General features: G+C 68.2%; 1 protein-coding gene across 5 annotated transcripts; it reads left to right on the top strand.

The window, feature by feature from the left end:
* Positions 1–285: 285 nt before the first annotated feature.
* Positions 286–9,857, top strand: RHPN1 (rhophilin Rho GTPase binding protein 1). 5 transcript variants are annotated; one of them, XM_037166738.2, is made up of 15 exons: positions 286–531; positions 3,650–3,765; positions 4,568–4,744; positions 4,933–5,008; positions 5,630–5,707; positions 6,145–6,269; positions 6,373–6,539; positions 6,678–6,871; positions 7,176–7,332; positions 7,410–7,520; positions 7,817–8,011; positions 8,415–8,491; positions 8,658–8,804; positions 8,898–9,059; positions 9,424–9,618. In XM_037166738.2, exons 1-15 carry the CDS (start codon positions 451–453, stop codon positions 9,517–9,519), a joined length of 1,959 nt encoding a protein of 652 aa, XP_037022633.2. In that variant the 5' UTR covers positions 286–450; the 3' UTR covers positions 9,520–9,618. The 5 variants fall into 5 exon arrangements, with proteins under 5 accessions (XP_037022633.2, XP_037022635.2, XP_037022631.2 ...); XM_037166736.2 differs by having other exon boundaries at positions 287–531; positions 9,486–9,855; XM_037166739.2 differs by having other exon boundaries at positions 288–531; positions 4,679–4,744; positions 9,486–9,855.
* Positions 9,858–10,583: the final 726 nt, after the last annotated feature.

Raw genomic sequence — 10,583 nt, 5'->3', positions numbered from 1 at the left:
GCCGCGGGCCGCGGCTCGAGGAGAGGGTCGGAACTGGCACAGTTCGCGAGTTTCGCGTTATTTTTTTTCCTCTTCCCCAACCTTGGCGCACAAGAGCTGCCGCCCGCGCATGCGTAGTGCATGCCCCGTGGCTGCCGCTCGGCGTCGCGCCCTGCGGTTGCCACGGGTAACCGCATTCCCCTAGGACATCTCGGGTGGGTGGGCGGGGCCTGGGCGCCCGGAACCCCCTCCCTCGCTCTCTGGTTGGCCGAGGCTGCTTTCCGTCGGAGCCGCCGCAGTCGCCGACTGGGCAGAGGAAAGTTTCGCACGCTCGGCTCGGGGCGCCACGCCCCTCCCTCCTGCCGGTCTTGCCACCCGGGTCCAGAGGACAGTTCAGGACCCGGCGCGGCGCCCCGGGGGACCTGCACGGGCTTCGGCTTCCAGGCGGGCGCGCCCGAGCGGCGAGCTGCGATGATCCCCGAGGAGAAGCAAGACGGCCCGAGCGCCAGCGAGGAGAGCCCCCGGCTGCAGGCGTCCCGCAGCGTCTGCAAGGTGGGAGCGCCCGCGGGGCATGGGGGGCGCCGGGTGAAGGGGCCAGTGGGGGGGGGGGCGGAGCCGGCGAGCATGTGGGGCTGCTGATCCGGCGCTACAATGCAAGCCTCTCAGGCGGCCGCTTCCCACACCTGGCTCGCTCCAAGAGGGCAAGCTAGGCGTTCCACTGGGGAAACTGAGGCCGGTGGAGGGCCCTAACCCGCGATGTTTGCCTGTGCTGGCTCCTCTCATGTCTGTTCGCGGTCACGTGCGGGGAAGAGGCAGGAGGCCCATCCTGTGTGGCTCAGGAATGGGCGGGGGAGCGCAGTTCAGCTTACTGTTTTCTGGACGCTCTGGGCTCCCTTCTCTGGCAGGTGTTGGGCTCTGGTCTGTGACAGCCGGGGCCCTAGGGAATGTTCTTGGGCTACTCATTTCACTTCTCCTAAAACCTCCCTCTCCTCAGGGCTGTCCGGCTTTGCCCCGGGCACCCGGCTCTGTATTTGGTGATGCTGAGCTGCAGGCGGCTGAAGCCTCCCAGATACAGGAAACAGCTGGAGGATTTCACAGCTGGGGAGTTCATCCTTTCCTCACGCCCCACTGCTGCACACCCACCCCCTTGTGAGCGCCCTAACCCCAGGCACTGACTGTGGACTGTGGACCATTTCCAGGAGCACTGGAAAGCTCTGGGAGGTCCCGGGAGGGGTAGAGACCTACCAAGTCTGTGTCTGGGGAAGAGGGGGTGCTCTGGCTGACTGGATCTGTGGCCCAAAAGCGGAGCGTCCCCTGGGGTCAGCTCGAGGCTGCCCCCGTGTTCATGCTAAGAGCTGGGCTTCCACACCTCAGAGTCATCCAGTCTGGTGCCACCAAGTAGAAGTGGCACCTGCACCTGCGGTGACACTTTGCCCCCCTTCCTTCTTCCATGTCTGGCTGTATAGTGGGCCCCAGCTGCTCTGTTCAGCTTTTGTGTGCCCGGGGCCCAGGCCTCCCAGGAAAGACATGGGGGTTCAGTGGGACAGGGCTCCAGGTTCCTGGCCACGAGATGCTGACCAGACCCTTGGAGGGGCAGGCTCCTCCCTCCTTGCCCCCAAGAGATGCCAGGTGCTGCAGCAACCGTGGGAGAACGCCAGCCAGGGGTCCCACAGCATGGGTACTGGAGAGAGGAGGCCCGTCACCGGCCCTTTGTGAACTCATTTCCTTGCAGACCGACAGGGCAGGCCGGTAGTGGCCTTTGGAGACAGCATGAGTTGTTTTGGACTGAGTGTTTAGAAGGTCACTCACTCGGGATCCTCCGGAGGGCTCCGTGGACACTTCCAGGCTCTCTGTCCCACTGCCACCTGGGGAGGAGGCAGACACCTGTTTCCAGCCCTCTCTCTGGGACAACCCAGCAGTGGGAGCGTCCTGGCTTGTGTCCCAGCAAGCAGACCTCGGGCTGGGAGCAGGCAGGCAGGGTGTGGACCACAGCCCAGCCCAGCCCTGAGTGACACTGCAGACCCTCGCACCCCACTCCGTCACATGGCCCAATGGTTCTGGCCCCCTGGGAAGTCTAACCAACCCCCCCAACACCAGGCCAGAGGGAGAGGCTAACCCCACACTGGTCATGACTTCCAAAGTCAGGACGGGCCAGTCAGCTGTCCTCGTGAAAGCCACACCTGGGTCCAGCGCCCCTCTGGACCAGTATGGTCCAGTCTCCAAAGGCTCAAAAAGTGCCAAGAGCAGGTGTCCAGAGGGCACCCTCTGGCCCTGGTGTCCGCTGGGGACTTACCAGCACCAGATAGGGGCCCACTGAAGAGCAGCTCGGCCCAGTCAGCAGGGGCCCTGGGTGTGGGGCTGCCCAAGGTCTCCCAAGAACCACCAGTGCTGGCATAAGCCTCAGCCAGGGCGCCTTGGGGGTTGCTCAGCCAGCCTGAGTGGCCTGATCTGTGGTCGGTCTAGTCTGTAGGTGGTTCAGCCACCGTGTCCTGGCTCTGTCCCTCTAACAGTGTTTGGTGGGTGGAAGAGGTGGAGGGTGGGGGGTGCTGGGCTTCACCCTCCTGGGGCGTCCAGTTCTGTGTTCAGAGGAGGGCCCTCAGGTGGGTGGGCATCAGCAGGCAGAGCAAGGGCTCTGGGAGGAGAAGCTGGTCTACCAGGCCGGGGAGCCTCTCCCTGGAAACCCATGGAGGCAGGGGGAGCCTGGGGAGGGGGTGGGGCCCTTGCTGTTTGTTTCTGGCCTGTGTTGTAACTGCCTCCCTCTGGCCGCCGCCCACACCGTTTCCTCCCGGCCGGCCGCGGGGGGCCATGGGCCTCAGGCTTCCAGGCAGCCAGAGTGGCCAAGCCCGTCCTGTCAGGGCCCCAGCGGTGAGGGGCAAGGGGGTCACTTCACTCTTCCACACCCTTCCCACTTGAGCTGGATTTCCAGAGGGGGCAAATACCTATCGCCTGCCTCCTGCGCCCTCGCTGCTGGCAGACCCCTTCACCACGGGCCCTGGCTCGCCCAGGGCGGACAAACGTGAGCAGAGCTTTCGGGCATGTCCAGCAGCGCCCAGGCTTCAGTGGCGGCTCCCACACCTCTGCGCCCAGGCCATGCGGGAACGTCAGCGGCAAGTCCGCAGCGGAGCCTGCAGTTTGGGCATTTGCCAAAGAGTCCCCTCCGGTCATCGCCAGTGGGGACAGCGCCCAGCAACAGGGTCGGCATGGGCGGAGCATCACACGGAGGGGTGGGCCCAAGAGCCCGGGTTGCCTCCCCTGGCATCGCCCCAATGGTGTGCTGGAGCACGTGTGGTCAGGCTGGGCTGTGGGGGCTCCGCAGAGAAATTCCAGAGTGCAGACAGATGTGCGCGAGCAGTTGGCCACCGCCTGCCCGGGGCTCCCAGAGCCGACTGGGTGTCCAGGCTGGGACCCAGAGCCCCACCACGCTGCCGCGGGCCGCACGTAATCAGCCAAGCTTCTTCCTCGGGCCCCTGGCCCGGCTACGTCCCATTCCCCTGCGTCTGCCTCTCCTGCCCACTGCCCTTCTTCCTGGGGTCCCCCTCTGAGCCCAGGCTCCATGCCCATCTACCCCGTTCCCCGTGGGCAGGAGATCCCTGGCCCAGCCCCAGGGCCGCTGTGCAGTTGTGAGCTGCTGACAGGGGCAGCTGGCCCATGACCTGTGGCCTCTCTGCAGGGCAGTGACGCCCTGGCGCAGACCCAGCGCGGCCGCCTGCAGAGCTGCAGGGCCCGTATCCACCAGCAGATCAGCAAGGAGCTACGGATGAGGACAGGCGCCGAGAACCTCTACAGGTGAGCACTGGCCGCCCGGAGCCGGGCCCGTGCTGGGTGATGAGGGCAGCGCGGTGACCTAGGCAGCGCCTGCTCTCGTGGGCAGGTCTGCGCCAGGGACTCCTGAGCAGGTGACCATGGCTGGGACTCAGGGCAGGCCTTCTACCACGGTCTGGGGTGGCCTCGCCACTCAGCCAAGGCCTTCACTGCCCACTCAGGCCCCCAGTTTGGTGGGTCCCTGGCAGAGGCCAGCTCAGGACCAGCTGAGGTCCATGCTGGGCTGGAACAGACCTTGAGGGGCCTTTCCGCTGGTAGGCAGTGGGGAGCCTCTGAGATGCCTGTGGTGACTAGTGGTGGCTTCTCAGAAGGGACACTGTTTAGGCTGAGCTCTGGCTGGTGACCAGCATCCCACAATTGGGGACCTAGGGAAGGCCCCTCCCCCATAGAGCAGGAGAGCTGCACACATGTTCTGGTTTCACACCTGCCTGCCTACCCTGGTGCTGTGGGGGGTGGCCGGATGGTGGCAGCTCCAGGGTAGGGCTCTGCTGGGCCCAAGGGGCCCCTCCTCCTTAGCAGCCTGACCTCTCTGTCCACCCCACCCGTCCAGCCTTCCCAGTGACCCACCGCCCCTCTGCTGGGCACCGAGATGCAGGCACAGAGGGTCGGACCCCACCATCCAGGGAAATGGGCTTGGAGTGTTTGTGGAGGGTGGCTGTGTCCCGAAGTCATGGGTCAGAGTCCAGATGAGTGTGTGGGAGGAGGTGGGGCATCTCCTGGGCCCGGCCTGACTGCTGCCCCCTGGGGATGGGGCTCTGGAGCCCAGGCTGCGTGGGGCTGCGGCCGGCACATCACCACTGCCCGGCCTCCCCAGAGCCACCAGCAACGCCCAGGTCAGGGAGACAGTAGCCCTGGAGCTGAGCTGCGTCAACTCCAGCCTGCAGCTGCTGAAGGAGGAGCTGGAGGAGCTCAACTGCGACGTGGACACAGAGGGGCCTGGGAGGTATGTGCACAGGTGTGATCACACATGTGTGTGCGTGTGGAGGTGCCTGTGTGGCGTGCGTGGGTGTGCAAGGGCGCGTCTCAGGGAGAGGTGTGTCCTGTGCAGCAGGAATGGTGGGGCGGACTCCCTGGCCTCCAAGTCCAGCTGGGTCCAGCCTCAGAGCCTGGACCCGCTGCTTGTGGTTCTAGTGAAGGAATCACTGTCCCCATGATCCCCCTGGGGCTGAAGGAGACCAAGGAGCTGGACTGGTCTGCAGCCCTGACGGTGAGTGAGTGCAGGCCTGTGAGCTGGGGCCTGGGGGGCCTTCCTGACCCAGCCGCCTCATTGAGCAGGTGGGGAAACTGAGGCCCAGAGGGAGGGACGGTCTTACCTGCAGGCTCCCGGCCTCCCAGGCCGTGGGGTCTCTGACCCGGTGGTGGTTGGAGGAGAGCCCAGCTCGGACGGCTGCAGCAGAGCCGGCCATCCTGCCAGAGGCCCCAGGATGGCCGCGGGGCCCCCTGACTGGCGCTCCAAGGATCCCACTGGCGGGGCCGCCCTGCAGCCAGCCTGTGAAAACCCACTGGTCCCCTGGTCCTCATCTGGGGCTGGGCTGTCCCGGACCAGCTGGCCACTGCTCCGCAGGCCCAGGTCAAAGGTGCCTCAAGTCCCTGCCTGTCAGAGGGCACATGGTGCCTGCCCACGGGGGCTAATAAAAGACCCTGAGTCAAAACAGCACCGAGTCTCCGGGAGCACAGCTGCAGCAGTGGGGTCCCCCTGGCCGGAGGCAAGGCCCAGGCCAGCCCTTCCCAGGCACCTGGGCCTCTTCTCTCCCCCGGGGGCTCTTCCCCACGTCGGGCTGGGAGTTTCCTGCGAAGGCCAGCACTGCCCCCCCCCCCCCCACGCCAGGAACTGATCTCTCAGCACTTTGGAGAGGACGGCACCTCCTACGAGGCGGAAATCAGGGAGCTGGCGGACCTGCGGCAGGTGGGTAGGCCCCGCCCCACCCCACAGGAAGACCCGCCCAGTTCACAGAGAGGCTCAGCCAGGGCAGCAAAACGCTGTAGACCTTCAGTGTAGACGTTCACACGGCAGGGGTCGCCCCCTGGGGGCAGCTCCCGGGACAGTGGGGACACAGGCCCATTGGGGGCTCCCCAGCCAGCACCCCTGTGCGACGGCTCTGCGCAGGGCAGCACTGCGGCCCCGTTGGAGTGGCTGCTCCGTGCCTGTCCCCTCCCCACGGACCCTGCCTCCCCCTTCAAGCCCTGTCAGTCTTCCTGAGCCCTGCACTGCCGGCCCTGGAAGAGCCAGCGTGCCCGGTGGGACCCTGGCTGCCCCGCGGGGCTGCGGTGTCCAAGGAGGCTCCGGGGTGGTGTGCATGCGGCGGGCCGGGCCAGCAGGGCCCAGCGGCTCCTGCCCCGCAGGCCATGCGCACCCCCAGCCGGAGTGAGTCGGGCCTGGAGCTGCTCCTGGCGTACTACAACCAGCTCTGCCTCCTGGACGCGCGCTTTGTCACCCCTGCCCGGAGCCTGGGGCTGCTCTTCCACTGGTAGGGCTGGCGGGGTGCCCTGGGGCTGCCCCGGCCTGTGCGCCTTTTCTGCGCCCTCCATGTGTGGTCGCGGGGCCCCATCCCACCAGACCCAACCTCGCAGGTATGACTCTCTCACGGGGGTCCCAGCCCAGCAGCGGGCCCTGGCCTTCGAGAAGGGCAGTGTACTCTTCAACATCGGAGCCCTGCACACCCAGATCGGGGCGCGCCAGGACCGCTCCCGCACCGAGGGCGCCGGCCGTGCGGCGGAGGCATTCCAGAGGGCCGCTGGTGAGGGCCGCCCCCACCCCACAGCCATGGCCAGGGTGCCAGCTGTCCTCTGGGGTCGAGCCGGGGGCGGGCAGGACGGCTTCCGGTGTGTAGGGTGGGGGCAGCCCCCTCGGGCCACAGTGAGCGCCCCCTTCACAGGGGCCTTCCGCCTGCTGAGGGACAAGTTCTCGCAAGCGCCGAGCCCCGACATGAGCCCCGCCTCACTGTCCGCGCTGGAGCAGCTCATGGCGGCCCAGGCCCAGGAGTGCGTCTTCGAGGGCCTCTCGCTGCCGGCCCCTGCGGCGCCCCAGGACTGCTTGGCCCAGCTGCGCCTGGCTCAGGAGGCAGCCCAGGTGCGGGCAGGGCACCCTGTCCCCGGGAGACCTGTGCAGGCATCCTGTAGGGGCTGTGTCTCCCGGATGTCCCCCAGGCCAGGGTGTCTCGTGGTTCCTGGGGGGCTGGTCAGGATCCCAGGTCCCGCGTCCCTGCGGGGGCACCACCAGTCAGAGCAAGACCTGGGGGTGTAGACTCACAGCACGGCTGGCTGGGGCCAGGGGCAGAGGAGGCCAGGCCCCAGGGGAGGCTGCTGGGCGGGGCTCGGCTGGACTCATCCTGGAGTCCCCCAGAGACCCCTCTGTCCTGCCCTGTCACCGGCAGGTGGCAGCCCAGTACGAACAGGTGCACAGGACCATGGCCAGGCCACCAGTCCAAGACTACGTGCCCTTTGCCTGGACCACCCTGGTGCACGTCAAGGCGGAGCACTTCCGTGCCCTGGCCCACTACCACGCAGCCACCGCACTCTGCGATGGCTCCCGTGAGTGCCCCCACCAGAGCCCCGGGGGAGGGGTGGCGGAGGCCTGGTGCGGGAGTCACGGCCCTCTCTGCCCCCAGCGGCCGAGGCAGAGCTCCTGGCACTGGAGCAGGTCTTCGAGGGGCCCCCAGCCCCATCGGAGTCCCCGCGCCCCCTACTGCCCCAGGAGCCTGAGGAGCGCAGGAAGCTCGGTGAGACAGCCCCCTGCTGGGTGGGGCTGGTGGCCCTCCCCACCCGTCCGTCATTCAGAAGGTGCCCCTGCTGGGCACATCCGGTGTCTTAAAGCTGGTGGGAGGAGTAGCCAGCCCCCCTCCTGGACGCCCCAGCCTGGGGGGGGCACCCTGACTGAGCAGGGCCCCCGACCCCGGCAGCTCTGCTGGGCCTGCTCCCAGGGTGAACTCATAAGCCGTCCCTGCCTTCCTCCCGTCACATCTGGTCTGGGAAGGGGGGCTGCGTGTGCCGGCGTGTGACGCGCATGTCCCCGCAGGCAAGGCCCACCTGAAGCGCGCCATCCTGGGGCAGGAGGAGGCGCTGCGGCTGCACGCCCTGTGCCGCGCCCTGCGCAGGGTGGACCTGCTGCAGGCCGTCCTGGGCCAGGCGCTGCGGCGCTCGCTGGCCAAGTACTCGGAGCTGGACCTCGAGGACGACTTCTTCGAGGCCACCGAGGCCCCTGACATCCAGCGTGAGCGGCCAGGCCCCTTGGGACGATCGTGTCCCTGGCATGGGGGCCATGGGCGGATACCCCCTCCACAGCTGTGGTCCAGATGCCAGGACCTCCCATACCCACCGGTTTTGAGCCCAAAGAAGGGGCAGGGTGCTGGTCCCCCCCCCATTGTAGCCCCCTTGTTCTGTGTCCATCTGCACCTGATTCATGCCCCAGGGGGGCTGTGGCCTGGAAGACACATGCCCCCAGCCAGGGACCCCCAGGGCTCCTCCACTAAGTGGGGGGTGGCCAGGTCCTGGATGTCCAAGAGGGGCCAGTGTCACCCACTCTACTGTGGCCGAACCGCCCAGCGGCGTCCCAGGGGCCTGGGGGTCAGGGAGCCTGGGGCTCAGTTCTGCTTCCGTTACCCTTTGCTGTCCAGCCAGGACGCGCCAGAGGCCAGAGGTCCGGGCCCCCAGCTTCTCCCGAGTGAAGGTGACTGACATCTTCCACCGGCTGGTGAGCACCTGTCCGTTGTCAATGCCCCGGGCAAGGTCCCCACACGGGCCCCCGCTCCTCCTTGGGTCCCTGCCCCAGGATGCAGAGGTCAGGGTGAGGGCATCACAGGCCAGGGCTCCTCCCAGAGAGCCGCCCCGCCAGGCCTCTGAGCCGCAATGGCCCCCAGGGGCCCCTCTCTGTGTTCTCAGTCAGGAACCGCTGGCGGCTGGCCGGGCCCGTCCACGTGACCCGAGGGGAGGGCGGCTTCGGCTTCACACTGCGGGGAGACTCACCCGTGCTCATCGCTGCGGTCATTCCCGGGGGCCACGCTGAGGTAGGGCCACACCCGGGCTGACTGGAGGCTGCAGCCAGGGGCAGGGGGTGTCCACCTGGGACTGCAGACCAGACTGTCCCCGTGTCCCTGCAGGCGGCCGGCCTGCGGGAGGGCGACTACATCGTGTCTGTGAACGGGCAGCCCTGCAGGTGGTGGAAGCACACTGAGGTGGTGGCCCAGCTGAGGGCTGTGGGTGCCGAGGGCGTGAGCCTGCAGGTGGCCACCCTGCTGCCTGGTGCCGAGCCGCCCGGCACGGTGAGCCCTGGGGCTGGGAGGGTGTCCCCCCGCCCTTGTCCCTCCGCCCCTGGTCCTCCAGGCCGCAGACATCTACAGAGGCTGGCGTAGCAGCACCCTCCCCAGGGTGGCCCAGGCTGCAGCCGCCTGTGCCACGTCCACCGGCAGCGAGCCCCTGCCCTGGACGAGGGCCCAGCCCAGCCCAGCCCACGCCCCTGTGGGCCCACACCCCTGGAGGCTCTGGGCAGAGGCACTGCAGCCCTGCCCCTCAGCTCTCACCCACCCCAGCGTGGCACTCCTGTGGGGACCCCACTAGGTGGGGCTGCCCTCACTGAATCCCCGACCTCCCCCGACACACCTCCACCTCCTCCGTCACACCCACTAGGCCGGCCACGGGTGGGCCGGGCCAGGGCTGCCGACCGCTGCCTGTCTCCGTCCTGACTGCAGGGGGACCACCGGCCAGCCCTGCGAGGGCTTCTGAGGAGCCAGAAGGAGTGTGGCTGGGAGCCCGCAGTGCCTGCGAGGGCCAGCCCCAGGCCCCTCCTCGGCTGGAGCCGCAAGGCCCAGCGAGGCCCGCCCGGAGGGAGGCTGTGCCCGGCCCCTTGTCCCCGCGCTGCAGCACCCTCACCCTCCAGCAGCCCCGGGAGGCAGTGAGGGCCGGGCTCCCCACACTGCTGTGCTCTGGCGCTGTCTCCAGCCGACTGGCAGCAGGGCCCCCTCGCATCCTCCCCCCCCCCCCCGCAGGACCCTCAGGCCAGTCTGCTGCCGGCCCAGCGCCCATTAAAGACAGTGTCCGATGAGGAGTGTCTGAGCCCAGTGTGGGGGCCGAGTCCTGCACCCGTGTGGGGAGGGTCACCATCCCCCTGGACACTGAGTCCAGGAGCTAGAAGGCTGCCTCTGGGCAGCCCTGTCCCAAGAAGGGCTGCTTCTCAGGGGGGTGGGGGTGTCCAGCTGCTTGTCTTAGAGCCTGAAGCAGCCACCCCCAAGAGTGGGGGCAGGGCGGGGTGGGGGCCGCAGTGGGTCCCTGCAGCCCGGACCCTCCCTCCCCCTCCTGGCCCATGCTGACACCTGCCAGGCACCCAGGCCCCCCCTCCAGCCCTCCCGGAATCCCACAGCCCGGACAGGGTTCGGCTCCCTCCCCCGCCTGGAAACCACCTTCTCACCCCTCACGCAGCAGCCCGGGCAGGGCCCCAGACAAGGCCCACTCTGCAACACCCGTCACTGTCCCCTCCCTGCTTCTGTTCTCCCCGCCCCCTCCCACAGTCCCTCCCAGCCCCTGTCCCACCCTCCCCTGGCTCCGCCCACCCTGCAGCCCATCCTGGGCACCCAGGCTGCTGTCCCACCTTGAACCTGCCCAGAGGCCTTCATCCCCAGCCCCAGGGCCATCACCGAGAGGTGCCTCCAACCGGCCCTGGCCCCTTTGGGCTCCACGCTCACCTTGCCCCCGTGATCCCGGCTGGGCTCCCCAGACTGTGAGGCCTCAGTGTCCCGGAGCCCCACGTAGCAGGTGGCAGGGGAGGGGGGCAGTGACTGCCCCAAGGGCCA

Source organism: Artibeus jamaicensis, unplaced genomic scaffold (genome assembly GCF_021234435.1).
Source record: "Artibeus jamaicensis isolate MK-2021 breed Jamaican fruit bat unplaced genomic scaffold, CSHL_Jam_final scaffold_916, whole genome shotgun sequence".
NCBI lineage: Eukaryota > Metazoa > Chordata > Mammalia > Chiroptera > Phyllostomidae > Artibeus > Artibeus jamaicensis.
This window is presented reverse-complemented; position numbering and strand designations above follow the sequence as displayed.

What these genes read in the sequence shown, in the direction of transcription:
- RHPN1 (XM_037166736.2), top strand. Translation starts at nt 451, where the DNA reads ATGATCCCCGAGGAGAAGCAAGACGGCCCGAGCGCCAGCGAGGAGAGC. An exon ending in CGTCCCGCAGCGTCTGCAAG is followed by an intron (nt 532 to 3,649) that starts GTGGGAGCGCCC and finishes GCCTCTCTGCAG; the next exon opens with GGCAGTGACGCCCTGGCGCA. An exon ending in CTGGGGCTGCTCTTCCACTG is followed by an intron (nt 6,270 to 6,372) that starts GTAGGGCTGGCG and finishes CCAACCTCGCAG; the next exon opens with GTATGACTCTCTCACGGGGG.